The sequence below is a fragment of the Crocuta crocuta genome, unplaced genomic scaffold, assembly GCF_008692635.1.
Source record: "Crocuta crocuta isolate KB4526 unplaced genomic scaffold, BGI_CrCroc_1.0 scaffold7, whole genome shotgun sequence".
NCBI lineage: Eukaryota > Metazoa > Chordata > Mammalia > Carnivora > Hyaenidae > Crocuta > Crocuta crocuta.
This window is the reverse complement of record NW_027531904.1, coordinates 4,738,369-4,764,149: the sequence shown is the minus strand read 5'-3', so window position 1 is coordinate 4,764,149 and position 25,781 is coordinate 4,738,369. Positions and strand designations below refer to the sequence as shown.

The following is a 25,781-nucleotide window of genomic DNA, read 5'->3' as shown; positions in this document are numbered from 1 at the left end:
GTAGGAAGGATGAGAGGAAGGGGGAAGGCAGCCCTTCACCAGAGCACTGTGTGTCATGGCATCACTGCCTCACAGCCCATTGCAGACACCCCTGGGTATTTATGTACCCAGCCGGTACCCAGCGAATGATCTTTACAGACACCTGTCTTCTTGTAACAGAGTTGACATTGGAAAAGCCATCTCCTGAAACACGATGGCTTAAAATCCCAGGATGCAAATTTACTGAACGCAGGGGTCATTACTTTTTCCCAGTGCTGCCGAAATTCCCATCATGCTCTTCCCCCAAATGCTCTTCCACTCAGAGCCTTACCAACTTTTAGGGCTGGGGGTTCTGAGCTGCACAGTTCAGAAATGTTAATGAGATTCTGAGTGAAGCTTCTAATCTCATATGTCATACAGATGGCTAACCAAGCGTGGCACCTTGACTTTCTCAAGGTCAGGGTGAGGGTTGGGAGGCAGTACCCATGTATCCTGACCTCCTGCCCTGGCCTTTAAGCAGGCAGCCTCCTGGGAACACGCTGAGTGGGACATGACAGTAGAGATTGAAAGCGGCTGTAAAAAGGCCACAGACAGTTCAGAGCGAGGCATTTCCAGCCAACCCATTGATCTGGGCAGTAGGCAGAGGAGGGGCCCAAACTGGAGAGAAGTCAAAGCGCTGGACCAAATTCAAGGAAATAGCAACAGGAAATATGAAGGGGAGGAGACTGATCATGAGAGTATCAAAATCTGCAGCTTTTTTGCTCAAACGGTAGCTATTTCCTCTCGTAGGTCTCAGTGGTGACAGTGAAGCCCACACTGGGCTTCCAGCATGCCATCTCCTCTTTCTCTAAAAGAGTCCTTAGTGTCCCTCAAGGGGTGGGCATGGGATGGAAACTGACAAGTAGGAGAAATTTGCCCTCCCTTCTTCTGAGTTCCTGGGCTCCTGTCTGCTGGTGATGAGGCCCTAGGGGCAGGGATGGTCCGTGGACAGTACAGCAGGTGATAAAGAAGAGATACAAATATGTGGGGGCACAGACAAGCATAATGGGGTGGTGATTAAGGATCAAGATCTGGTAGCAACAGGGAAGGGCAAAAACAACCCAAAAACCTGGGCTTGGGAGGAGCGTTGAAGTCAAACCAACAAGTGCAATTAGGTTTGTGTCACTTCCTACAGCCCAAGCAAGCTGTTCATTGGTCATCTGTCAGAGGTGGCTGCCAGGATGCCGTGTGGATTCCAGGATCCCTGGGTATTGGTGCTTTCTATCTGCCAGGCTGAGGGAGGGACAGTGGGCGCCAGCCCTGGATGCCCGCTCAGGCATGTGTGGCCCACCATATGAGGCTCTCTGGCATCCTTCTGGAAGCCAGGGTAGCTGGGAATCAAGGAAATACAGGATGGGAAGGAATTTGGAGAGACTTCAAGCCCCCAACCTGCAATGGGATTGCAGAGAAGCAGTTGCACGCAGTTGGAGCAGGAGTTAGCTGTTGATGGCCAGGCCAGAGGGAGGCCAGTGGCCATTCATCGCCCGTTCTGTCTAGCCATGCCCTTGGCAGGACCTGTCCCCGTCGCGGAAGCATGGGCTCTCTGGGCGCCGCGGCGACACACCCAGGAGGTGACCCTGCTGTTGCAGCCACTTTGAACCTGGTTTGCCTCCCGCCCGCCTAACTTCTCCCTCCCCTTCCTCAGTATCTACTACCACTGGCTGCCAGTCTGCAAATCTGCTAATGCTTCAGAGCCCGGCACGGCGGGTGCTTGATAAATAGTTGTTCCTTTTTCCAAAGTTCTTCGTGAAGGCATTAATTAAATACTCCTTTCCTTTTTAAAGCTCTCTCAGCAAAGAGTGCTTTCAGTTTCCCGGAAGTCCACCCATACAACCGCCTAAGATTTCTTCTGCCCCAGTGACACACGCTACCTTAATGATGTTCAGTGATTTAGTGAATGAAGTTATTTAATGATGGAAATGTCATGCAGAGGGCAGGGCTATGTATCAGGCTTGCAAAGATGATTCAAATGGGGTTGCAGCTTCATAGAAAGGTGGCTGTGCATGGTGCAGTCATACATGACCTGGTAACAAATGTGTGTATGTTTGGGATCATGTCTGATAGGATAAGTGAGCACCCTCTTCGTTCTTAGCAAGACGGCTAAGGGTGAGAGAGCTCAGGTAAGCTTTGGTCAGACTGTGAAGGGCTTTGGAGGTTCATCAGCATTGAACAAGGGCTAAGAAAAAGCTATTCGATTTGGGCATCGGAGATCACTGTGAAACTGTGACAGGTGGGTCTCAGGGTGAGTTGGTAGGGGTGCAAAGCCTTGAGAAATGAGTCAGCAGATGAAGAATGGTAGACGGCACGAGCAGTGAACTGCCCGTGAGTAATGAAGGGTAACACGAGAGAAACTTCCAGGGAGGTCGATAGGGTCCCTAACCACTTTTTATTAGTATGGGGGCATGCTTTTTATTTTAGAATGCTTTTATTAGGATGAGGGGAACCTTATCCTGTAGATTAGAGGTCAGCAGGAAGGAGAAACATAAAGGACTAAGTGGAGATAAATACTAGTTGGGCAACGTTCAAAAAGTGGATGGAAAAAGCTGAGGACAAAACTTGGGTAGAGGTGTTAGCCTTGGAATAAAGAACTCCATCTAAGACCAGAGGGAAAGCTAAAAATGAAGGAAGTAAAACTGAATAGAAGCATCTGAGGGAATTTCTATTTCCTTAGCGAGGTAGAGAACAAAGTCATTCAGGAGTGAGTTGGTTTATGGTGGGGTCGTTTTTCTGTTTTCCCCTTGGAAGCAAGCCCTGGGTCACTCTTGTTGGAAAGGGACCCAGATATTGATGAACGTTAATTCATAAGGGAGGCAAACACTACCTGTTTTCACTGCAGTGAGTTTTGGCTGATCTCAATTTCTCTGCCCTTTTGATTTTGCCTGCATCAAAGCCAAATTTTGGGTCTGCTCTTCACTTTGCCTAGAGGGCTGCAGCCAGGGAGACACAGCAGGCAACCTCCTTCATCCTTTCCCACCCTACTGGGAGCTTGACTTGGCCCCATACAAGAATCCCCCACCCCCAGGTGTCCAGACCCAGAGACTGAGCGAGTCCCACACCTTGCCTGTTCCTAGCTGTTATCCTTTAAAAGGTTTATAGCACCCACCTAATTGCAATGTAGTTAAGGACTTTCAAGTTAAAGAAATGGCCCTTTTTGTTGGTGTCAGTGGTTTAATGAGTTAATGCTGTGATCAAGCGGGAGCCTGGATATAGAGTCTTAGGTTGAGGAGAAGGTTGGATTTCAGGAGAGATGGAGAACTCGAGGTTCTGATTTTCAATAATGTTGACATTCTTGAGTTCGCTCATGGGATGTATGCAACTCAGAGCTGTGATCTCCTTCCTGCTGGCCCTGCCCTGATTTAATAACTAGCATGTCTGTCTGGGTTTCAGAATTCAGTTCTGCTGAAGCGGCAGCCACCTTGCCTGGTGCTCTATCTCCAGTCCTCCCTTAGTATTTTCATAGTCACAGGAGCCCAGGTAATAACGATGACAAAGTGGTGCCACCAAGGCACCCACTGATCTATTCAACTAATAGGTGTTGAGCTACTGGGGTACAGTATTGATGGAGGCCACAAGGAGTCTTAGCTTTTGCAGAGGTGGCTTTCCACTGGGGAGCCCAGATGATAAGCAGATAGATAAATAAGTCAGTAAGACCATTTTCCAGTGGCAATCGTATTACGCTGTGCATGAAAATTAAAACAACGTCCCGGGATAGAAGTGACCCCTTTCAGTTGAATGGCTACAGAGTGGGCATTCAGGGACAAGTAGTGGCTGCTTTCAGGCTCTAAAGTGTCATCTAGCTTGAAATGTGTGAGGTGAGAAGGAAGGGCAGGAGAGGACGGTGAGGGGGGTGAGTGGGTGCGGGAGAAGGGTTGGTGATGAGATCAGGGGGTAGGCAGGATCAGATCCCATAAGCAATGATAAAGCAAGCTTGCCTTTCATTCTAAACTCAGATTTGATGTAGGGGAGGGACATGAAGTTTCCTTCTTTGCTCTGCATGAAAGATGACCCTGGCTGGCGAACCATGTCCAGAGTGGGAGGTTTGGGATGGGAGTGAGGGAAAGGGGGAGAAGGGAAGCTCAGGTAGGAGCCCGTTGCCTGGGTGAGAGACCATCATGGCTTGGATGAGGGTGGCGGTGGTAGGATGGGAAGAAGGGATCTACTGGGGATGGGGACAGATTTAAGACACGTTTGGCATTTGCATTCGACAGGATTTTTTGATGGGCATTGGTGGTATGTGGGAAAGAGCCATCAAGGAAAACCCGTGGATTAGGGGCTTGTGTCACGGAGTGAAAAGGAGTTCCATTTATAACAAGAAGGCCCTGGAAAGGGCAGGTGCAGAGGTAAAAAGTGTGACTTCTCTTTGGCTGTGCCACACATGAACAACCAAGCAGAGAGCACGGGGAGGGATTTGGACAATGAGGCTGACTTCACAAATGAGGTTGTTGGAGCCTCACCCCACATATTCATTCCACCCGTGTGTCAAGGGTGTCTGGGGTTGGGGCAGCTCAGACTGTCTTCTGGTGAAACCTTCAGAGTCCCTGCTTTCACCAGCTTGGGTGACATTACAAGATTTGCGTGGACCACTGATCTTCTGAATCGTCATCCCCGATATGTGAAACATGCCTTTGGTTAAATGCTTTATGCTCAGAACATCATGCACGTGTGCACTTTGCACGCAGAGAATGGCTTTTGCAATAGTTTTGTTACTGTGTGATAGCAACACAAATTAGGAAATATTGAATCTTAGACGTTTCTGTTCTGCAAAGTCCTCCAGCCTCCCTGCCGAGAGGCCACACCTATGCCACAAGGCTCCCCTTTCTTCTTTCTCAAGGTGTCCGCCCGGGGAAGTCCAGTCACCACACTTCCATGTCCAGAGCAGTGTCGTTACCTCCTTGCTCAACATGGAGCCTGTTTCTACATTTACATAGGTGAATTCATGTGCTCTTCTGAGCGATGGGCCATCTACTTCTGGTCCAACCTCTGCTAAAAGATAGGCCATCTACTTCCAGTCCAATCTTTGCTAAAAGATAGGCCATCTACTTCCAGTCCAATCTCCAGCAGGATGGAGAAGTAGTACGAGCTTCTGATGTTTCTGTCTTCTTTCATAGTCTCTGAGAGGCAGAGGAAGCAGGAAGATGTATTTCTCACTCATATGAAGTATGTCACCCCTCCTGAAAGGATAGAATGACTGCATTTAGATTAGATGTGAATATGTATTTCCTCAGGTTCCTGTGCTAACCTAGTAGTGACATAGCCACTCCCATTTCCTGAGAGCTCCTTTTGTTCGAGCCTGCTTTCCATACATGATCTCATTAAATCTTACAGCAGTACCATGGTACAAGTACTCTTATTAGCCCAGTTCACAGATGAGGAAATTGAGGCTCAAAAAGGTAGCACAGGTAGGGGCAGTGGAGCCTGGGTTTGAGTCAAGCCCAACCTCTTAATGACATCATACAACCTCCCACAGGGAGGGGGCTGCCAGTTGAAATGCTTCCTCTGTGGGGCTGTGGTCACCATGGTGATGGAGATCTTGATGATGACAAGGAAGATGGTGGTGACAGTGATGATACCTGACATTTAATGATCCTTTCTTGAGTTAGGTACTGTAATATACAGAGACATTTATACTCAGCACACTTCTTGTTTTCTAATGTTGATTTTTGAGAGAGAGAGAGTGAGCAGGGGAGAGGGGGAGGACCCAAACAGGCTCCAAGCTGACAGTGCAGAGCCCAATGCAGGGCTCGAACCCACAAACCTCAAGATCATGACCTGAGCTGAAGTTGGATGCTTAATCAACTGAGCCACTCAGGCCTCCCTCAATGCAACACACCTCTGTGAGGCAGGCACTGTGATTACTATGTCCTTTTTTTTTTCTTAACACATAAAGAAACCCAGCAGCCAGAGAGTTAAGTAACTTTGCCAAGGTCGCAGAACAAAATGATTGGCGTAGCCTGCATCTGATCCTAGGCAGTCTGCTTCCATAAGCTGTGTTCAGCAGTGTTGGCCAGAGCCAAGCTGTAACCCACCCCTCTGCCTCAGGGACAGGAGATTTCTGGGCACGGCCAGAGCATTGAGGCGTGGTGGTCAGAGCGAGGCCAGCTCTCTGGGCAGCGTTCCTCCAGACAACCTCCCCTTCCGCCCACCAAAACATAGAGCCGTGCGGTTTATTAGCACCTGCGGTGACTTGACACACGCATTTTTATTGCTATGGTTGATGGGTGACAGATCTAGAACATTTTCCATCTGACTGTTGTGTGAAAGACGTTTTTACATAGATTTTCACATTTATACGTGGAGAAATTGAGGCTCAGAGAGAGTAGATCGCTCTCCCCCTTCGCCGTCTCCTTGACTCCCTCTAAGACCCAGTTAGATGCACCTTCCAGGGACCCGATATCGTCTCCCTGACTCCCCACGGGCGCATCACACTGGATCGGACCTACCAGCGACTCCTCTGCTTTCCATGCTGGACCACTGAGCCCCCAGAGAGGGTCTCGCTCCCCATGGCGCCCCCAGCACATAGCCCAGTTCCTGACACACACTGGAACTCAGTGCACATTTGTTGCATACACTGCAGAATGAGTGAATTATGTGACCCCTTGGCCAGTCAGTAGGGGAGTCCAGTTTCCATCATTGTCAAAATGACAGTTTTTGTAGAACTGGCCTTTTATCTGTCCAATTTCACCACCCTGCAGGGCTGGGGTGGGCCAGTGGCTGTACCTGCCAGGTAGGTTTGGAGCATGGGTTTCTTACTGGGCCGAGCATGGGTAGACCTTTCCAGCTCCCTCCATGCCCATCTTAGCCAGGACCCAGACACAGAGCACTCACTTGCCAATGTGCTTTCAGCCACTCCTAAGGCGCCATATGCCAACATAAAAGCTACTCCAAGTGACTTCCACCTACCGTGAGCTTGTCACGTGTTGCCCTCCAGCTTCCCTGTGCCTGGCCATGTCCCCAGATCTCCTGACCCTCTGTAGTAGATAGCAGATGACAAATAGCCTCTGTAAGCCAAGCGAACGGCCCCATTTGAAGGCCTGTAGCCTGCAGCGATCAGAGTTTTCTATTGCCGAAAGTGGCAGGCAAGGGCCTCTGCAGGCAAATCCCTGTTACAGGTGGACAGATGAAATAGGTGTATTCTTAAAGGAGGAAGACCTTTGAGTCTACGCTAGTCTCCGTGTCCACCTCCGTGTTGAGATGCATTAGTGTTTGTGAGGCAGCCCAAACTGAGCAGTCTTGGGTAAGAGAATAGAAATGAATCGTAGGGGGGGCACCTGGGTGGCTCAGTCGGTTAAGCGTCCGATTTCGGCTCAGGGCATGATCTCACGGTTCGTGGGTTTAAGCCCCGCGTTGGGCTCTGTGCTGACAGCTAGCTCAGAGCCTGGAGACTGTCTTTGGAATCTGTGACTCCCTCTCTCTCTGACCCTCCCCTGCTCATGCTGTCTCTATCTCTCTCTCAATAATAAATAAAACATTAAAAAAAAATGAAATGAATCATAGGGAACACCTGGGTGGCTCAGTCAGCTAAGCATCCAACTCTTGGTTTCAGCTCAGGTCCCGATCTCACAGTTCGTAGGTTCAAGTCCCATGTCAGGCTCTGTGCTAATTCTGGAGCCTGCTTAGGATTCTCTCTCCTCTCTCTGCCCCTCCCACAGTCACTCACATGTGTACTCTCTCTCAAAATAAATAAATACACTTAAAAGAGATGGATCTTAGTCTTAGAGCTTACTGGATGCCTGCTACTGTGCTAAGATGTAACACATCTTTGCTTAAACATCTGAGGGGGATCATACTCAATGAGAAGAGATGTCATCTCAGAGAGGTTAAGTAAGATGCCCGGTGTCACACAGCTAGTCGGTAGCAGAGCTGCAGGTTTCTAACTAACGCCTTTATCCATCACGGCATAAGAAGTTTCTCTTTTCTTCCCTTCCATGCCCATAGGGCCACAAAACTGTATCGTCTCATTGTTCATTTTTCCTACCACATTACTGGGAAACCTATGGCCAAGGAATTGTGCTTGACAAGTAAAAGGGCTTATAAAACAATTCAGACCCCCTGAAATCACTGTGGCGGTCAGGAACTTATGAATAGGCTAATAGATGGTTTTAGTTACTAATGTGTTTATTTCTAACATCCACTAAAGCACAGCAGAAGAGACCTCACACCAGGGGGAGAACATGCCATGGCTTTTCACATGTTATATCAGCCATCGTGAGCACTATCCAGAAAATTCCATTTACCAAACACAGGTCTGCCAGAGACCTTTTTTGGGGGTCTCCTCATTTCAGTCAGACATTTATCAAGTGGTTTTGCTCTGTTGCAGATAACATTTTTCCCCCCATGACTGCTCTCCAATCCAAATACTTAATTCCTTCCTGATTTTATAACTTGGATTTCCTCAATCATTCTGCCTAAGCCATGACCCAGAGTAACTGAAGATTCACATATGTTTGATCTCACATCTCAAAGATTCAGAAAAGTCATACAGGATGACAACCATGTGTAATGGACACAAGACACATGGGCAGGACTGGGCTCTACTGCCTGGTCATTCAACTCCTGCACTTTCTGTGCTGCAAATAGGAAAATGGGTAAATTCCAGAGAAGAGACACAGAGGAAAGGGGGCCAGTTTATAGGGTAAAAGAGCTGGTGTGGGAAACGGCTTATCTCACTCAGTTCCTCTGGCTTCGGTCTCTGAGTCCTGGAGGGGCTGCTTAGAGGGCGCCATGATCCAGGACTGGTCTCTCCAGGAGTCGGAGACGGATGGCAGCCCCGGCCTGTGGGCCCTGCTTGTGCTTTGTGCCATGGGATGGGGGATTTCAAGGAGCCCTTCACGCCTGCCTGGGGAGCCTGCAATGAAGGTCCATTTCAAAGAAAAAACAAGTACACGTAATGAAAAGGTTGGACAGGAGCAGAGGAGCCCACAGAAAGCAGTTGTTTTTTTTTTTAAAGAAGAAGTAATTCTTTTTTAAACATATTTTTATTTATTTCTAGGAGAGAGAGAGAGAGAGAGACAGCATGACCAGGTGACCAGGGGAGGGTCAGAGAGAGAGGGAGACACAGACTCTGAAATAGGCTCCAGGCTCTGAGCTGGCAGTCAGCACAGAGCCCGACGCGGGGCTCGAACCCACGAACTGTGAGATCATGACCTAAGCGAAAGTCGGATGCTTAACCGACTAAGCCACCCAGGCGCCCCAGAAAGCAGTTTAAACAGGCCAGGGATGAAGGTCAATGGCTCACATGGACATAAGGGGCAGGCGGGCAAGAGGTTTGGAAGAGCTTATGTTGGAAGAGCGAGTGGAGAAAGAGGTGGGTAAGGATCAGGAGAGGAAGTGGTCTATGGTAATGATGACCACAGTGGACGGAGGCCATGTGGATGTGGCTTCACATCTCTTTTGGAAAATGAGAGGGGAGGAGTCCCCACGGCCACTGAGAAGAGGGAGCTGGGGTCCAGCCACAGGTGATGGGAACATGGCTTCTCGCCAGGCTCCTGAGAATGTCTTATGTGGATTCCTGAGGTTCACACCCTGGAGCCCCCATCTTGGTGTTTTGCGGACCACCCAAGAGTGTCCACATCTAACAGTGACAGCTGGCCACTTGTCCGCCTCACAGGTCTAGCAGCGTTCAGTGACATCTCCAAATTTTCCACTGACATTGGTCCTAACAGCCGTTTGACCCCACAGTTTCTGGGAGCTTTCAAAGGACTGGTGAGACAGCATCCAAAGCCCAAATGTCTACGTGACTCTATTTCTTTTGGCACCAGAAAGAACTAGAAAGAATGATCTTCCGATCCAAGTCACTATATAGGTGTTGCTGATGGCTTTACAGGTGCCCTAGAAGCAGCTTGAAAGGTGTGGAACTTGGACACACCTGACCTTAGCCACCGAGCCCGTGGAGGGATTCCAGGGGTCAGGTGGCACCAAGCATTCCACAGTTCCAACTTTCCCTCTGCTTTTTGTTTTTGTTTGTTTGTTTTTGGTGGAATTACAAGATGGGGGGGTGGTTCAGGAGACAGGCCAGGAAGCCACCGGCCAGTACGTTTAACATCTGGTGTGGGGGATCTCTTGGAAGTCAGCTCAGAGGATGTGGTGGGGAAAACACCTGGCAGACGAGCAGGCTGAGACAGGGGAGGCTCGGGTCCGGGATTGCGGAGGCCGTGCGGAACGAATCTGCTGGCTGCTCCGAGCTCAGGCTGCCCACGCCAAGGGCCTGCGTGCTGGGGACCCATGGGCTCTGGCCTCTGACCTTGAACCCATCAGACACAAGGCTGAAGAGAGCTAGGACCTGAGCAGGAGGCTTGGAGAGGGGGAGGCGCCTGGCAGACGCCTCAGCTCTGGGAGTGGGGGCTGGAAACGGGAACATCCCCTTGGAAAGGGGCCCAGCCACTGACTCCCCAGGCGCTCGACAGCCTCCTCCGTCTGTGGAGGTGAGCTTCAGGGCTCTGCAACGGCCTGGCAGAACAGGTGTGGTCAGGTGATGGGGAGTGTGGCCAGGAATAGTGGGGTGGGCCTGGGGTGAGCCAGCAGCAAAGAGCACTCTGTTGAGGGGGGGATGAAGGAGGCTGAGCTGAACAGGGAGCACTGAGGTAGCTATCGGCCCCTTGGGCAGGGGGAGGACGTGGGGATTAGCAGGTGAACCCCTCGGAGCAGTTGGGCGAAGACAGGAAGCAGGGTGACCAGAGCCACTGGGGGGTCACCCCCTGCGTGAAAGTCCTCTCAAGGAGGGTATAGATATATCCTAGAAGGTCCCGACTATGTCCTGGGTTTCAGCCCTGCAGAGAGGAAAGATATTTCTTTTTTTTTTTAGTTAAAAATAATTATTTAATAAGTGTCATTTAAATTAAAAAAAATTTTAAAAACCCAATATTTCCTTTCTTTTTTTTTTTTTTACAAATACTTTATTGTAAAGTTGGTTTCCATATAACACCCAGTGCTCATCCCCACAAGTGCCCAGATATTTCTTGAAAGATCTCGAGGGTAAATTCCCAAGGCCTGGGTTTCCTGCCTTCCCTTCCTTCGGGAACCGCAGCTCACCTTCTCTCGGGCGACTGAGCACTCCTACCTCCTGCTTTAGCAGAATTAAAGTTGAACTAAAGAAAGGCCTCCCACAGGGCCCCAAGATGGGGTCCCACGGCCTCACTGGGTTACGTGTTCACTTCCTAGGTTGCCTAAACTAAACTCCTCACTGAGTTCATTGCTAGGGGAAGGAATGAAAGCAAACACGGGGCCATGGGACAGCAGCGACCTTGAGCAGATGGTGAATATGGGATACCTAAGGGCTGGGCCCTTTGCCCACAAATTACCCGCATCCCGTGTCTCGAGATGCCCAGCGTGTATTACGTAAAAATCTCCTACTGGCCTTTGCCAATGGCATTTGCTGTCTAGTGAGGTAGCAAACATGTGCTCAGCTTGTTTCCTGTGAGCTGTCTGCGGGGAGTTGAGTTTTCGTGGGGGAAAAGCAGAGCAAGCAGAGGGGGGGCCCCAGGATGCCTATTTCTGCACTAGGCGTCGGCAGGCCGAGGGGATAGTAGGATCCTGAGGAAGATTAGGAGGAGATCTTACGGTGCACGTGGGACTGGAGTTGCCGTTGGGGCACGGGCTGAATTCTTACCCAGGTGGAGGTATGGTGTGCGTAAAGACGCGCGGGCACGAATCCATGACGGGAGCTCAGAGGACAGTGAGTGAGCAGTCTGTCCATCTGTTGGACCTACTTTATGCGTTTATGGAGGGAATCTCGGAGGAAAAAGCCTGGGGATTTGGGCCAGGTTACAAGAGTTCTCAGATAGCATACCGAAGACTGCCCTGGAGGCATTGATGCTATGGGCTAATGCCATGTGAGCACCTGCTTTGTGCCTCCGCATTGTTCTAAGGCTTTAACACCTCTGTGTCATTTGCAGATACCACAAAGCCATGCAGCTGGCACTTTTTAAAAATTATCTACATTTTACAGGTGAGGAAATGAAGGATTGGAGAGAACAAGTACTCAGAGATCATGGAAGGTCTGAGGGGGTGGCCAGTGGCAGGAAGGAACTGGTATGTTCCTTTGTGAAACTTTACAGTCATTAGTATATTTAACACACTTTGGACACACTACTATACACACAGTATACTATGAACCCTCATGACAATTCACTGAGTGGGGTATTTAAAAAAATTTTTTTAATGTTTTTATTTGTTTTGAGAGAAGAGAGAAAGAGCATGTTCAGGGGAGGGGCAGAGAGAGAGAAAGGGAGACATGGCATTCCAAGCAGGCTCCAGGCTCCGAGCTGTCAGCACAGAGCCCGACGTGGGGCTCGAACTTGTGAATCATGAGATCATGACCTGGGCTGAGGTTGGATGCTCAACCGACTGAGCCACCCAGGCGCCCCGAATGGGGTATTTTCTTAATTTCACTCATGAAAACATTGAAGCTTGAGACGGGCTTAGAAAATTGCCAAATTCAGCCTCCTAAGATGTGTTGTTGAGTGTGAATTTCATACCCACTTCTGCCTCATTCACCCCACTCACTACTGGTGCTTATTTGCAAGAAGGCCCCCTTCGTGTCCTTTCTTCTTTTTGTACTCATCTTTGTATATTTCGATGCATCGTTGCCTCTGCCTATACAGATCTTATAATGCTCATTCCTCCCCACGCCTGCGTGAACGGGTTCAGTTTCCTCTTGGATGTAAAGGCATGCTGGTCGTCTTCCAGGCCGATGGCATGTCCTGTGAGTGGGTGACTGGTCCCCAGCTCACCTCACAGCTCCATGGTGTCTCTGTCTTGGCCCAGAGCTGCGGAGCGGGAGGGTACAACCTCGAAAAATTTGTTTTCTGGTGAAAAGTCACAATGGCACAGGATGGATTTGGGGGACAGAGTTAGATGCCCGGGATAAGAAGTGAGAGCGGAATCCCTAGGCAGCTGCTGGGGGAGAAGGGCCTCTGGGGAGCCTGAGATACAGACCAAGCCCCTTGTATGGGCATTTTGAGTGAGGGTTTGTCACCGTGAAGTTGGAAAGGAAACATAAGGCCAGAAGACAGGGAGAGGATGGGGAGCCAAGCAAGTTGCTGGAGGGACACATTTCCAGTCGGAGCCTGAGTTTCATCTTTCAGCACCTAGCTGCTCAATTCCAGATGCTTTTTTCCTTGGGGAGTTCCTTTGCTCTTTCCTCTCGGCTCCGGCAGTCAGTACCTAATGAGAGCCAGAGGGGTCCTCTCACCATGGGGAGGCCCAGCACGACCCGTAGACGAGGGAAGTAGGTACGCAAGGCAGGCTTGGTTAGGGAGGCCCGTGTCAGCGGCCCCAGGTGTCAGTAAACGCCTGAGCTCAGGGGTCCAGCTTCAGGGGGAGCACCTGGGGGAAGGGACACATCTGAACTTTCCTCTCGCTGCTCCTGAACTTGTGTGTCAGGAAACGTGAGCTGGAAGCCACCCCAGAACAGACAGTCCTCTGCTGATCCTCTCCCCCCACCGCTCCCAGAAACAGCAGAGTGTCTTATTTATTTATTCATCATGGTGGGAACATGGAGTCTCGAGTCCTAGCCTCTTACCCGCAGCCGCGGGGCGCGCACGTGCCCCAGAGGGGAGACCCGGTGTACACTGAGCTTTTTTTTTTTTTAATGTTTTATTTATTTCTAGGAGAGAGAGAGAGAGAGACAGCGTGAGCAGGGGAGGGTCAGAGAGAGAGGGAGGCACAGACTGAAACAGGCTCCAGGCTCTGAGCTGGCAGTCAGCACAGAGCCCGACGCGGGGCTCGAACCCACAAACCGCGAGATCATGACCCAAGCGAAAGTCGGACGCTTAACCGACTAAGCCACCCAGGCGCCCCTACACTGAGCTTCTTACACGAGACGGCAGAGCCACTCTGTTTAGAAGATCGAGTGCCCAGAGGGAGGGTAGGCATGTGGGGCTCAGAACTGTCCTGCTGCCGTGGGGTCCTGGCTCCTGGGGCCGGTCTTGGAGCCAGGACATAAATAAGGCTGCTCTTTGGAACTTCCTGGATCCTTTCCCGTTCTCNGGCCTGGAACCCACAAACCGCGAGATCATGACCCAAGCGAAAGTCGGACGCTTAACCGACTAAGCCACCCAGGTGCCCCTACACTGTGCTTCTTACACGAGACGGCAGAGCCGCTCTGTTTAGAAGATCGAGTGCCCAGAGGGAGGGTAGGCATGTGGGGCTCAGAACTGTCCTGCTGCCGTGGGGTCCTGGCTCCTGGGGCCGGTCTTGGAGCCAGGACATAAATAAGGCTGCTCTTTGGAACTTCCTGGATAGCTTTCCCGTTCTCACTCATCTTTCANCTGCTGCCGTGGGGTCCTGGCTCCTGGGGCCGGTCTTGGAGCCAGGACATAAATAAGGCTGCTCTTTGGAACTTCCTGGATCCTTTCCCGTTCTCACTCATCTTTCCTTTCTTTTTACTACTCCCTCTGCTTGCCTCCTTCCTCCCTGTTTGTGGTGTTCTCCTCGCTGAAGTCCCTAGCAATGCATCCAAGGCGGTTCTCGTGCATTCGTTCATTCATCAGGTATTTAGTGAGCACCTGCTGTGCGCTGTGCCTGGTGCTGGGCTCAGCGTACCAACTTAACAACACACCTCAGTGGTCTTTGACCCGAGCACCTGCCAGCACCCTTTGCCAAGCCCCCGGACCTGCCCCCATCCACCTAGACGCATCGTGGGATGGGACGCGGACTGGCCGGCAGAAACCTCAAGTTCTTACGGTCTTGCGTCAGCCTCGCCCCAAGGCAGCAACAGCAGCAGGCAGTGCAGTCCTTTTCTGTATCACTGTTACCCCCCGCCCCTTGCTGAGTAGCTGGAAGCAGATTCTAAATTCTAGATCTCCCAAGAAAATTCTGCAGCTTTTCTCAGGTCGGCTCTCTAGCCTTTGAAACGTCTTCTCTTACAGCGATCCTTGACATGAACTCAGGAGGCCGTCTTGTTTTCTTAGCCCATCAGTCATCCGAGGATCGCTTCACAAGAGCAGTTTACTGGGATGGGTTAGCCCCGCTCTGCTTTTCCGTCCAGGCAGAGGACTGGCTGGGCCAGCTGCGGACGACGCACGGGGTCTGCCTCTGGCCAGGGCGCACGCCTACCTGGTTTTGCTCTGAAGCAAGACCGAAGGGGAAATTCGTTCCACTTGCCATGCCACCCACCGGCGTGAGGCCGCAGGCAGCCGGTGAGGCCGTGGGACGTGGGGATGGCGAGGCTGGAGGGGCAGGCAGAAATTCCTGCCTCCAGCAAACGCAGGCGTTCTGCCCCTCTCTGCAGCCTCCTCTCCCCCTCCAAGATTCAGAGTGGGCCCTCTGTCTCCCTCCTGCCACTTCAAACACCCACCGTCGGAGCTCTGGGAATGTTATTCTTCCTTTTAAAGACATTCCATTTCATGTGTAATTAAATGTGTGGTATTGAGTTGATGTTTTCTTCTGCGCATTTTTGGCAGCCTGAGACCCTGGGGTCTGGCTAGTGCAAATTCTCAGAGATCCTTCATTCCTCTCTTGTTCCCCCCTTCCCCCCCTTGTCTGCCAAGATTCTCCCTCCCCCTTCACCACCCAGGCGCCCTCGGACCCACCTTGTAATGTGAGAGCCCCGAGGCTGTCGAGCTCTTCTGTTCTTCTGTGAGGCATCAGGGGGCCTTGGGTTTCTACCTTGCGGTGCCAGCCTCATCCCCAGAAGCCAGCTCGGAAGGTGACGGCCGAGGGTGGCAAGAACAGGTTCCACTGGAAATGATTCTCTCCCCGTCCTTAGAGATGGGGTTGGTGTCCACCAAGCGCTGTTGCTGGTTCGGAAAGAGGCGCCTTCTNAGTGACGAGGAGCAGGGAGGGGGTCTCTGCTGTTACTGGACTCTAGAGTCCGACGGGCCACCTCTACTAGCTGGGTGACCTTGAGCAGACCGCTTCATCACCTTGAACTTCAGCGGCACGTTGTGTTTAAGACAGCTGTGAAGACGGCCTCCTGTTGTGCGCTTAGCAGGGTGCCTGGCTCAGGGTAAGAGCTCTATTAATGGAACTTATTTTTATTATTAATAAGGGCGCCAGGGGTAACACAATAAGCTAAAAGAGACAAGCACAGAGTGAGACAGAGCTGATGGGAGAAAGTTAGGAACTGGGTAGGAGGAAAGGCCCGGTGAGAAGGGAAGGCTAGGTGGTTAGGAGAACCCATGAGGCGTTAGCTGAGGGCTGAAGTCCCTTAGGGCTGCTGGGAGGGCCTGCTTCGGAGTCCCTTAGGAAACAGCCTTCAGGGGACTACGGTCTGGGTGCTGCCTGGGTGCATGGCCTTCTAGAACAATAATTAGCCAAAGCACCGAGGTGGCCCGTGGACTTCTGCTAAAACATTCTGGGTCTGACTAAGGGAGCATGCCAGCCTTTGGGCATTGACTTTGCTGCTTGACATATTAGGAGACCACCGTTATTTATAACCACCGGCCCTGGGAAATCTGGGTTTTTTTCCCCCTACTGATCAATAGTAATCTTTACTAGGTGGCTGTCTCTGCCTTCAATGTCTTTATTCCACTGTCTGACCAACCTCCTCCTGCGAACTATTTTGGACTCCGAAGAAGGAGGCGGTTGGACATTGTGGTGGCACATGTGGTGGCAGGCTGCTGGCCGCCCCCGGAGTCAGTGCTGCTCCCCTCCCTCCACCCCCTAAGCAGCCTCAGCCATTTTCTTTCAGGAGAGTATCTTGACCCCTCTTCAGGTTTCTTTCCAAGTCACTGTTTTGTTTACAGTAGACTGAGCTCTCAGGCAAAATGAAAATCCCGTAGAAAGGAAGGAACACACTTGTGTTAAATGCCCATCATGTTCCAGATAGTTCCAGTTATCTCTATCATCCAGAAAGTTTAAGTCCATCCGCCTGAGACTCTGCCAAGTAGATAAGTCACCTGCCCATTCTACAGATGAGGAACTAGAGCCTGAGGGTGAATATGGCATAGTACATAGTGAGTGGCAGGGTCAGGCTTCAAGTACAGACCCATCTCTTTTTCCAAGCCCTCGATTTTTCAGCCGCACCATTTTTGGTGGGTCGTATGCTTCCTCTTCAGCCTGTGTATGCCGGGTGCACCCCTGATTGCCCAGAACGTGGAGGTGAGGCTAACAGTGGTCACCTGCATCTCCAGCCACGTCTGTCCATCCAATGGATCTGTGTAGGTCACAGAAGGTGCTGGGTGAGGCAGCCCAGGTGAACATAGGGAGCGTGAGGGGATACCCACAGTCTGCCCGCTGAGCTCTATGGGCTCTGAGGTCTTCTGTAACGGAGGTGGCTGTGACCTACTCAGATTAGTGATGTCGCCCTGGGACAAGCTTGCTCTGGGCCTGGGAGACCTCTCAGAAGTGAATCCCATGCATGTGGTATAATTATCTTGGTCCTCACACAGAGGAAAGTTCACGGAGCCGTAGCTGAAACCCAGAAATCCTCATTCTGCACTGTCTGGTAAGCCAGTGTTCTGCGGGAACGAGAAACCCTACAGATGGCTTCCTTTGCCAGAACCCACATGGGCGCTCTCTCGAAGAAAGGAGCTAGGGAGGAGTCAGGCCAGAAAGTGCCAGGAGCCTGCGCCACCTCTCAGAGACCCCTCCTCCTGGACACTGGCCCCCTGTCTCTCCGCAGCAGCCCCTCCTCGCTAGGGATTGGGAGGCGTTCCCACGGCCCGGGCTGTGCACCCCACTCCCTCCTCCTCCCATGCCAGTGTCCTGGCGTCTGAGCCTTGTGACCCAGACTCTGCTGGGCCAGCCAGCCAGGCAGTAAAAGGAGATTGATGCCCTCTCCTCCTAGGAGAATCCATCACTTTTTGGCATGCGGGTCAAATGGCTTCACCAGAGGCAGCTCTGAGCAGCGCCACGTGAGCTAAAAATAAGCACAAATAGAGGCCCAAGTAGACATGAGGACATCAGAAATGGGAATGGCTCGCTCCAGCCATCCCCAGGGCCTGAGCAGTGCCCTCTCCTCCCACACCCTCCCCGCCCCACCCCTCCTCCCCTGAGCCTCTGGGAAGGCGCACCTTCCTTTTGCCTTGGGTGATAAGAGGCCCAGGATGAACAGGGTAGGAGAAGTCAGTAGGGCTGGAAGATGGGAAGGTGGGAGGGCACCTTCTGTTCACCGGATGGTCTTGGTGGCCCCCAAGTAGGGCAGGATGGAAGAAAGGCATGAAAGGAACATGAGCTCTGGAGCCATGTACAGGAAGGAGTCCTTCCTTGGCCATGCTCTGGCCTTGTGAACTTTGGAAAGCTACCCCTGCCTCCATTTTCTCATCTGTGAATGGGGCACAATAGTCCTTGTCTCCGGTGCTTATCATCAGAATTGACTATTGACCAAAGAGTAGGATGGGCCACAGATTAACTTCCCTTGGCGCTACTCCTTCCAGCTTTGGTTTGGGGGGAGCAGCTGGTCGGATGGTGTTGTGGAGTCTCGAGTCTTATCGATTCGTGGGCCTGTCCACATGGAAGTGATTTGTCTTATGTGTTTGGCCCATGCCCAGCCTCTCTCTGCCGAAGCCTCCAGGTGCCTTGTGGCCTTACCCCCGTGGCTGGGGTGCGGGGGGTCCTCTCCTGGGGGAGGACTTATGGTGGAATGGAATCTGTTTTCATTTTCCATGCGTCCTGGTGCCCTTTGTAGATCTCACCACCCCCTTTGTGGACAAAGCTCAGGTATTGCTCTCAAAATACTTCTCCCTGAAGACGACTAGAGTGAGCCAGGCCTGTTTTATTCTGAGCCACTGGGTGTTTCCAAGTCTCTGAGAAAGATCTGTTTGCAGATTTGGGGAAGACACTTTGGTCCGTGGGAGGCTTCTGCTTCGTGCTCGCTGTACCGTGGTTACCTTCCCCGCAGCCCCCCTCCCCCGACGATGCAAAAGGCCCGAAGCTGTTAATGCTGCCCCCTCCCGTGGCTGGGGCTTTGTGGCTGCTTCTGGACTCTCAAGCCCCGGGATGCGGAGGGAGAGCTGAGAAAAGGTCCCCTCTCTGCTGCCTCCGCTCGACTTGCCTGAACCTTTCAGGGAGGGAGTGGGCTCCGAGAATCGGCCCAGGCCCGCCCGGAAGTTGAACAACAGAGCCTGCGCTCTGTGGAGCTCCTCTGCCCTTGCATTTTCATTCTGCTCCCATGAGTGAGAAGAGCTCGCAGGGCTGGTTAGGTGGCCCAGCTCAGAGTTGGACCAAGGGATCCGGGAATTTATATACTGTAATTCTGCCTTTATGGGGATGTGTCCAGAACATAAGGAGGCGAGAGAGGCATGATCACCATCACACGCACGAGCAGTTGAGGCCCTGAGAGGGACCTTGACTCAGCCCAGGCTGCACAGCTAGGTGGGGAGGAGGGGCCTCCGGTACATCTAGGGTTGCAGGCCTTGTGGTGAGAAATGAATACAACCTCTGTGGACACAGGACTGTCTGTGAAGAGCTGGCTAATTCCTTCCCTAGTCATGTCCCCCGTCCCAGTGGTTCTCAAAGTGGGGTGCCTAGACCAGCAATATCAGCACTACTCGGGAATTTGCTAGAAAGGCAAATTTCTTAGGCCCCAATCTGGACGCAGAGAATGAGAATCTCTGAAGGAAGGGCCCAGCAATTTGCTTTAACAAGCCTTCTAGGTGATTCTGTGGCAGCTCAGGTTTGAGAACGACACCGCCCCCTTACAGTGCCAACAGAGGCCGGGATCTGGGGCGGCGTCTGGGGCCCAAGGGGGCTTGTCCCCTCGTGGTTTGGCTACTCTGGCATGTCCTGGTGCTCGGGATTCTAGTCCTGTCTTCAGCCATCAGCTGGGGACTCCTGATTTGTCCCTTGGTCTCCCTGCTTGTAAAATAATGTCCATTATCGTGTGACACTTGAGAAGACTTAAGGAATTACAAACCTTTACATGCAATAGCTCGTGTAGTAGGTAAGTAGACCTTGTGTTATCTTCCCACACCCATTTTACAGATAAGGAAACTGAGTCCTTGGGCTTATGCCCAAGCCCATCCTGTGTGGAGGACCCAAGGCTCCATCCAGGCGCCCCTGACTCCTCGTTCCTCACTAGTCCTTGCAATGTTCAGAGGTGTGGACGTGGCCTTAGAAAGCTGCCTTCTGGGCCCATTTCTGCTCTGCGGCCACGCCAGGATGCTCACCTTGCGGGACCCTGTGCGTTATCACTAGTCACCTGGGAATGATTATGCAGTGATGAGCAGATGGCCTCCCCCGAGAGAGGTCCTGACCGCCCATTTTCTCTCGGTGGGAGACTGTTTAGCCTTCCCCTGCAAGGCCAACAAATACCATTCCTCAGCAGCAGAGGGTGTAAAGAAGGGAACCAATTTTTAATTCCCTTGTTGTGAAGATGGGGGCAAAGCCCTGCAGTGCATGGCAGCCACCTGGCGGTCACGTGGCCCGGGAGGAGCCGCCACCAGCCGCTGGGAGCCAGCAGCTCTGCCTTGAGGGGGAGGAGAGAAAAATGCTCTGCAAATACTTCCTCCCACAGGCCCGCGCCGGCGGTCATCTGGGACACGGTGGGGAGACCAAGAACTCGGATAGGAAAAACAAAAACAAAAACCACAAGATTTGTATAGTCTCTTCTGAAAGGAATTCCCAAGCCAACAAAAACACTAACCAAAGCCTTGCAGCCACACTCTGTTTCTGTCACATGTCTCCTCGCTCACGGGGACAGTCTGCCATCGTCCTCTGTCTTCGGTTTTCAGTTCGTGACAAGGTCACTTGAGTCAGCCTTCTTTCCTGGCCCTGCAGTGCTCTCCGTAATGTTAATACAGATGTTTCATGGGCTCCTGCCCGCTGCACCGTCAATAGGAAGGTCAGTGAGCAACCTCTGGCTTGTTCCTTACATCACAGCCCCTGCTCGTACTGTCCCTTCGTAGCATTCTTTCCAAACAGGTGGGATGGCTGAGGTGACGCCTCTCCTTTCTCCTGTCTGACGGATATTAAGTAGTCTGCTGAATTCACGGAGGTGGTCGCGGCTCTTCTCTGCATGCACCACACGTGGTTCTGGGGCATCTCTGGACTTGACTTTCATGATCTCATTGGTCTTTAGAGAAGAGGGCTTTGTCAAGTAAAGGCTTCCCCTGGATAATTTTAGCTGCCACGTAGTCGCCTATCACAAACCAGCCACCGTGCTAGGATTCTTACAGCCGTTCTTGTATAAAAAGAACCAGTGTGTGTGTGTGTGTGTGTGTGTGTGTCTGTGTGTGTGTGCATGTGCACACACATTATCCCAGGTGCTGGGCCAAACTCTTCAAATGGAATTATCTCCTATCTTTACAAGAATTCAACAAGGAAGGTATTGGTGTTAATCCCATTTTATAGATGAGGACATCAAGGCTCTGGGATGAAATAACTTCCCCACGCCCAAAAAACTAGCAAGGACATGGAGTCCAGATTCAAACCCGATTTTGAACACCACAAGAGACCTCACTATTTCAAGTGCAGTCCATGGGCCCACAGCACACAGGCATCACCCGAGAGTTTGTTAGAAGTGCAGATTCTCAGAGTTACTGAATCAGAACGTGCATGATGCCCAGGGGATTCCTGTAACATGACAGTAGCCGTTGAGACTGATACATATGTATGCACACGCTCTCCAACAACTGTAGCTAGTTATTCCCCAATCCTATGCTTTAGCTCCTGTTGATTCTGTTTTCCAGCCGAGGCAGCTGTGGTTTACACAGGTTAGGGGTGGGTCAGGGGCAGAGGTGAGATATGGTTCCGGGTCGGACTGAAACCACAACATGATGCCCGTTGTCGGGCCCGTGCTGGGGGTGGTGGCCGCGTCTGCCTCTCCCTTGCTGTGGACCCAGAAGTAGAACTCCCTGCTGTCGTGAGGACAGGTGCCTAGGACTGATCAGCTGCTCTTCCCTCTGTCTTCCTCCTACAGACGTGCAGCACATTAAGAGGAGGGACATCGTGTTGAAGCGGGAACTGGGCGAGGGAGCCTTTGGCAAGGTCTTCCTGGCCGAGTGCTACAACCTCAGCCCGACCAAGGACAAGATGCTCGTGGCCGTGAAGGTAAACCCCGGAGGCCTGCGGGCCCCAGGAGGGAGGAGGGGGTGCTGGGGGCCGGGGAGCAGGAGGGAGAGGCTCGCTCCATTCCTGGGGTGAACTGGTATTCGTTACCCGTTGTAATCAGAGGCCCTTGCTCTGAGGTCAGTGAGATTCCCTTTGGACCCACACCAACGTCCTCTGACTCTGGAAGTCAGAATTGCGGCACCTAAGGGGGCCGTGCCTGGGGTGCGGCTTGAGGAGCAAGTTTGCCTGTGAAAGGGCCTGGGCTCATCCTGGTCCCCAGCTGGCCCTCCTCCCTCCCCAGTGACCTCACCAGGATGTGTCGTCCGTGCCTGGAAAGTCACTTGACGTTTCTCAGGAATAGAGGTGAGTGAAGAGTGGGCGGCTCAAGGAGGCTCTGGAAGCCCCTGCTCAAGGGCAGCAGCCGTCCCTGGGAATAGAAGGAGAAGAGCCAGCTACTAAACACAGGGAGACTAGTGAGTGAACTTGGAAACGTCTCTTACACCCCCACCCACGTGGTCCAGGTTCACACCTGAGGGTAACTACCTCCTGGGGTAACCACCTCTGGCAGCTACTTAGATGGGCCCAGTAACCACAGGACTTTTGTCTTGCTGAGCGAGCCGCGCCGGAGCTGAATTGTGTGGGGTGGTGGAGAAGAGACTGTTACCACCAGTTCCCCGCCCCCGTACTTAGCCCGCAGGGAACAGCTTCTTGTATAGGGAACAGCTTCTCCCGCCGATCAGTGCTGGACAAACCTGTGAATGTGATTTGTACAGACAAGAGTCAAGTAGGTCTCAGGAGTCCTGCTCTGGAGCATGGACTGGCCTCCATGGGTGCCAGAGGAGGGCCTCTGCGAGGAGGGTGAATTCTGCCTGGTGTCCTGGGCTGAGAGCAACAGATACAGCCTCCCATGAGGGGGCTCTCACCTGAACCTCCAGAGGGTCCTGCCCTTAGCACCGAGGGCTCCAACCAAACCACACACGATGAAAGTTCCATGCTTCTGTGACTTCTAGGTCTGTGTATTCATAGCCTTGTGTGTCTGTAGATTGTGTCTGTCCCCAGAGGGCAGATGGCCTCCACGAATGCTCAGTAGCCCCCGGACATAGCAGGGGAATCAGAGAGCCTGAGTGGGAGACCCCGCCCTGCCACGGATTAGCTGGGCAACCTCACACAAGACACGTAACATCTTTGGCCCTCAGTTTCTTTCTTTATATATATACTGAGAAATAGAATACCTCCTCCTTAAAGCATTGGTGATTAAATCACATAACGTAAAGTTGTTCATACATTACTCAGGACATAGTAAATGCTCAATAAAGACTACTTGCTACTGGTTTTTATTATCACCATTATTATCAATGTTGGTCTTATTGAATGTGCTTAGACATATGGCCTTCCAAGCTTGCACTGACCACCTAGAACAGGGGGTGCTGAGCCTTTTCTCTAAAAGGGCCAGATAATAAATATCTTAGGCTTTGAGGGCTATATGCTACCTGTTACAACTGCTCAATACACACACACACACACACATTTATAGAAATATATACATATGTATAAATTTTTTTTTTTTTTTTTTTTTTTACAAAAGTAGGCATTGTCTGCTGACCAAGGATCTGGAGAATAAATAAGGAACTAAAGTATCTTTTCTGTGAAAGCTGATCATTATTATTGCTGGACAGCCTGAGAATAAATTTGTTCAGTGTGCCTCTGTAGATGCGGGATGGTCAGATGAGCAAGAAAGTCTTTAAACAGCTTGGACCAGGGAAGTGGAAAGATTTCTAATTTTATCTCCAAACAAGGATTCTGCACTGCCCTGAAACTTTTAATTTATAGGGTGACACGAATCCATTGGGCATTCCAGCATCCGCCTGGGGACTGGTAAACGAAATGGACATTTTTGTGCTCCGAGCAGGAAATGAAGTGATGGCCCCAAACCTTGGGAAATGTTCCTTGCTGAGTGGTCAGGCGTTAAAGGACAGTACCCAGATTGGATAATGTAGAAAACGTGTTTCTGTTTTCATCTTTTTAAGAGGTTGTCTTCTCTCCTTGGGTCTGGGAACCTGGAGGCGGTGAGGGCCCCAGGATTTTACAACATTTGCTGCCCAGGGGATCTGCCCAGACACCAGCCCCTGGAGAAGACATTCATCTCCTCTGAAGAACGGCCAAGAAAATGGTGTTTCCTGCTTCTCATCCTCTTTAGATTTTACTGCTTTGTGCAGGCTCCTTCCTCTTGAGGTTGTTCTCATATTGGTACAGGGTAACTGTGGACTTTCAGAGAACACATCCAAGTGTAACCCAAGGTTAGGATTTCCCAAAATTGTGAATTTAAATCAATTGGCAAGAATTTTTTGCCCAGGGGTTGCAGTAGAGGAGACAGAGCAGACATCTGTTCTGAAGATGCGTGCAGTCTGCTGCGAAGACCAAAGGCACCCAAGAAAGAAGGGGAGCAGGGCAAGACAGAGCATGATTTGTGTATAAGGTAGTGCAAGACTGCTAATATGTGATTCGTATTTTTAAATAGGTGGCGCCACTTTTAAAGAGTCATTTGACAGAGAATATATTTGTTCAAAAGATCTCAAGGACTCTCTTCTGATAGCCAATAGCTGATAAGAGTATGAGAAAGGTCTCTGACCTAATTAATCATCAGAAAAATGCAAATTGAACCATATTGAGATACCAGTAAATGGCAAGCAGAATGACTACATAGTGGTGCCAGTACCAAGTGCTGGTAAAAATATGGAGCAACTGTAGTTCTCCTAATCTCTCCTAATCTCCAAAGCATCATTTTGAAAAAGTTTGGTATTCTAGAATATTACCTTACTGTGTGACCTAGCATTTATACTGCTAGACCTGTACCCACTATCTATCTATCATCTATCTATCTGTCTATCTACCTATCATCTATCTATCCATCTATCATCTTTCTATCTATCATCATCTATCAATCATCTATCATTCTATCATCTATGATCTATCTATCTGTCCATCCACCCATGCACCTGTCTGTCTATCTATCTATCTATCTATCTATCTATCTATCTATCTATCTATCTATCTATCTATCTATCATCTACCCATCCATCCATCCACCGTCTGTGTTTCTATCTATCCATCTATCACCTTTCTTTCTGTCTGTCTGTCTATCATCTATCTTTCTTTTTTTTCTACCTACTATCTACAGTCTATCCATCCATCCACCCAACCACCCACCTACCTATTTATTATCTATCATCTATCTATCTATCTATCTATCTATCTATCTATCTATCCATCTGTCATCTATCTATCTGTATATCTACCTATCATCTATCAATCTATCCATCTACTTATCTATCTATCCATCTATCTTTTTATCCATCTATCATCTGTCTTTTTCCTATCTATCTATCTATCTATCTATCTATCTATCTATCAAGAGATTTGTTTAATTACATTCATAAAGCATTTACATCAGCCAAAAGCTGGAAGCAGCCCCAAATGTCCATCAGTAGCAACATGGATAAATAAATGTGGTATGTTCATACAATGGGCAACTATTCAACAAGGAAAATGAATGAACTACAGCTATGCAATAATAAAAAAAATCTCAAAGACACCATGTTGAATGAAAAAAGATAGATATAGAAATATATATATATATGTATGTATAAAACTATATATATGGTTCCACTTATTTAAAGTTTAAAAAACAAGTAAAACTGAACTCTAGTGGTAGGGGATTTATATTTAGGTGGTAGCAACTATTTTACAAAAGCCAAGGCTGTGAACTCCGTAAGTCCGTGTAGTGGTTACCTTTGGGGTGAGAGAATGAATACTGGAGGGGCGGGGTATGCAGT

General features: G+C 50.5%; 1 protein-coding gene across 1 annotated transcript in view; it reads left to right on the top strand.

Annotated features, from left to right (window-relative positions):
* Positions 1-25,781, top strand: part of NTRK3 (neurotrophic receptor tyrosine kinase 3) — a 353,170-nt gene that overhangs the window by 300,852 nt on the left and 26,537 nt on the right. Inside the window, 1 exon segment of the mRNA XM_077774348.1 lies at positions 21,818-21,948. Coding sequence (XP_077630474.1) covers positions 21,818-21,948 — 131 coding nt within the window.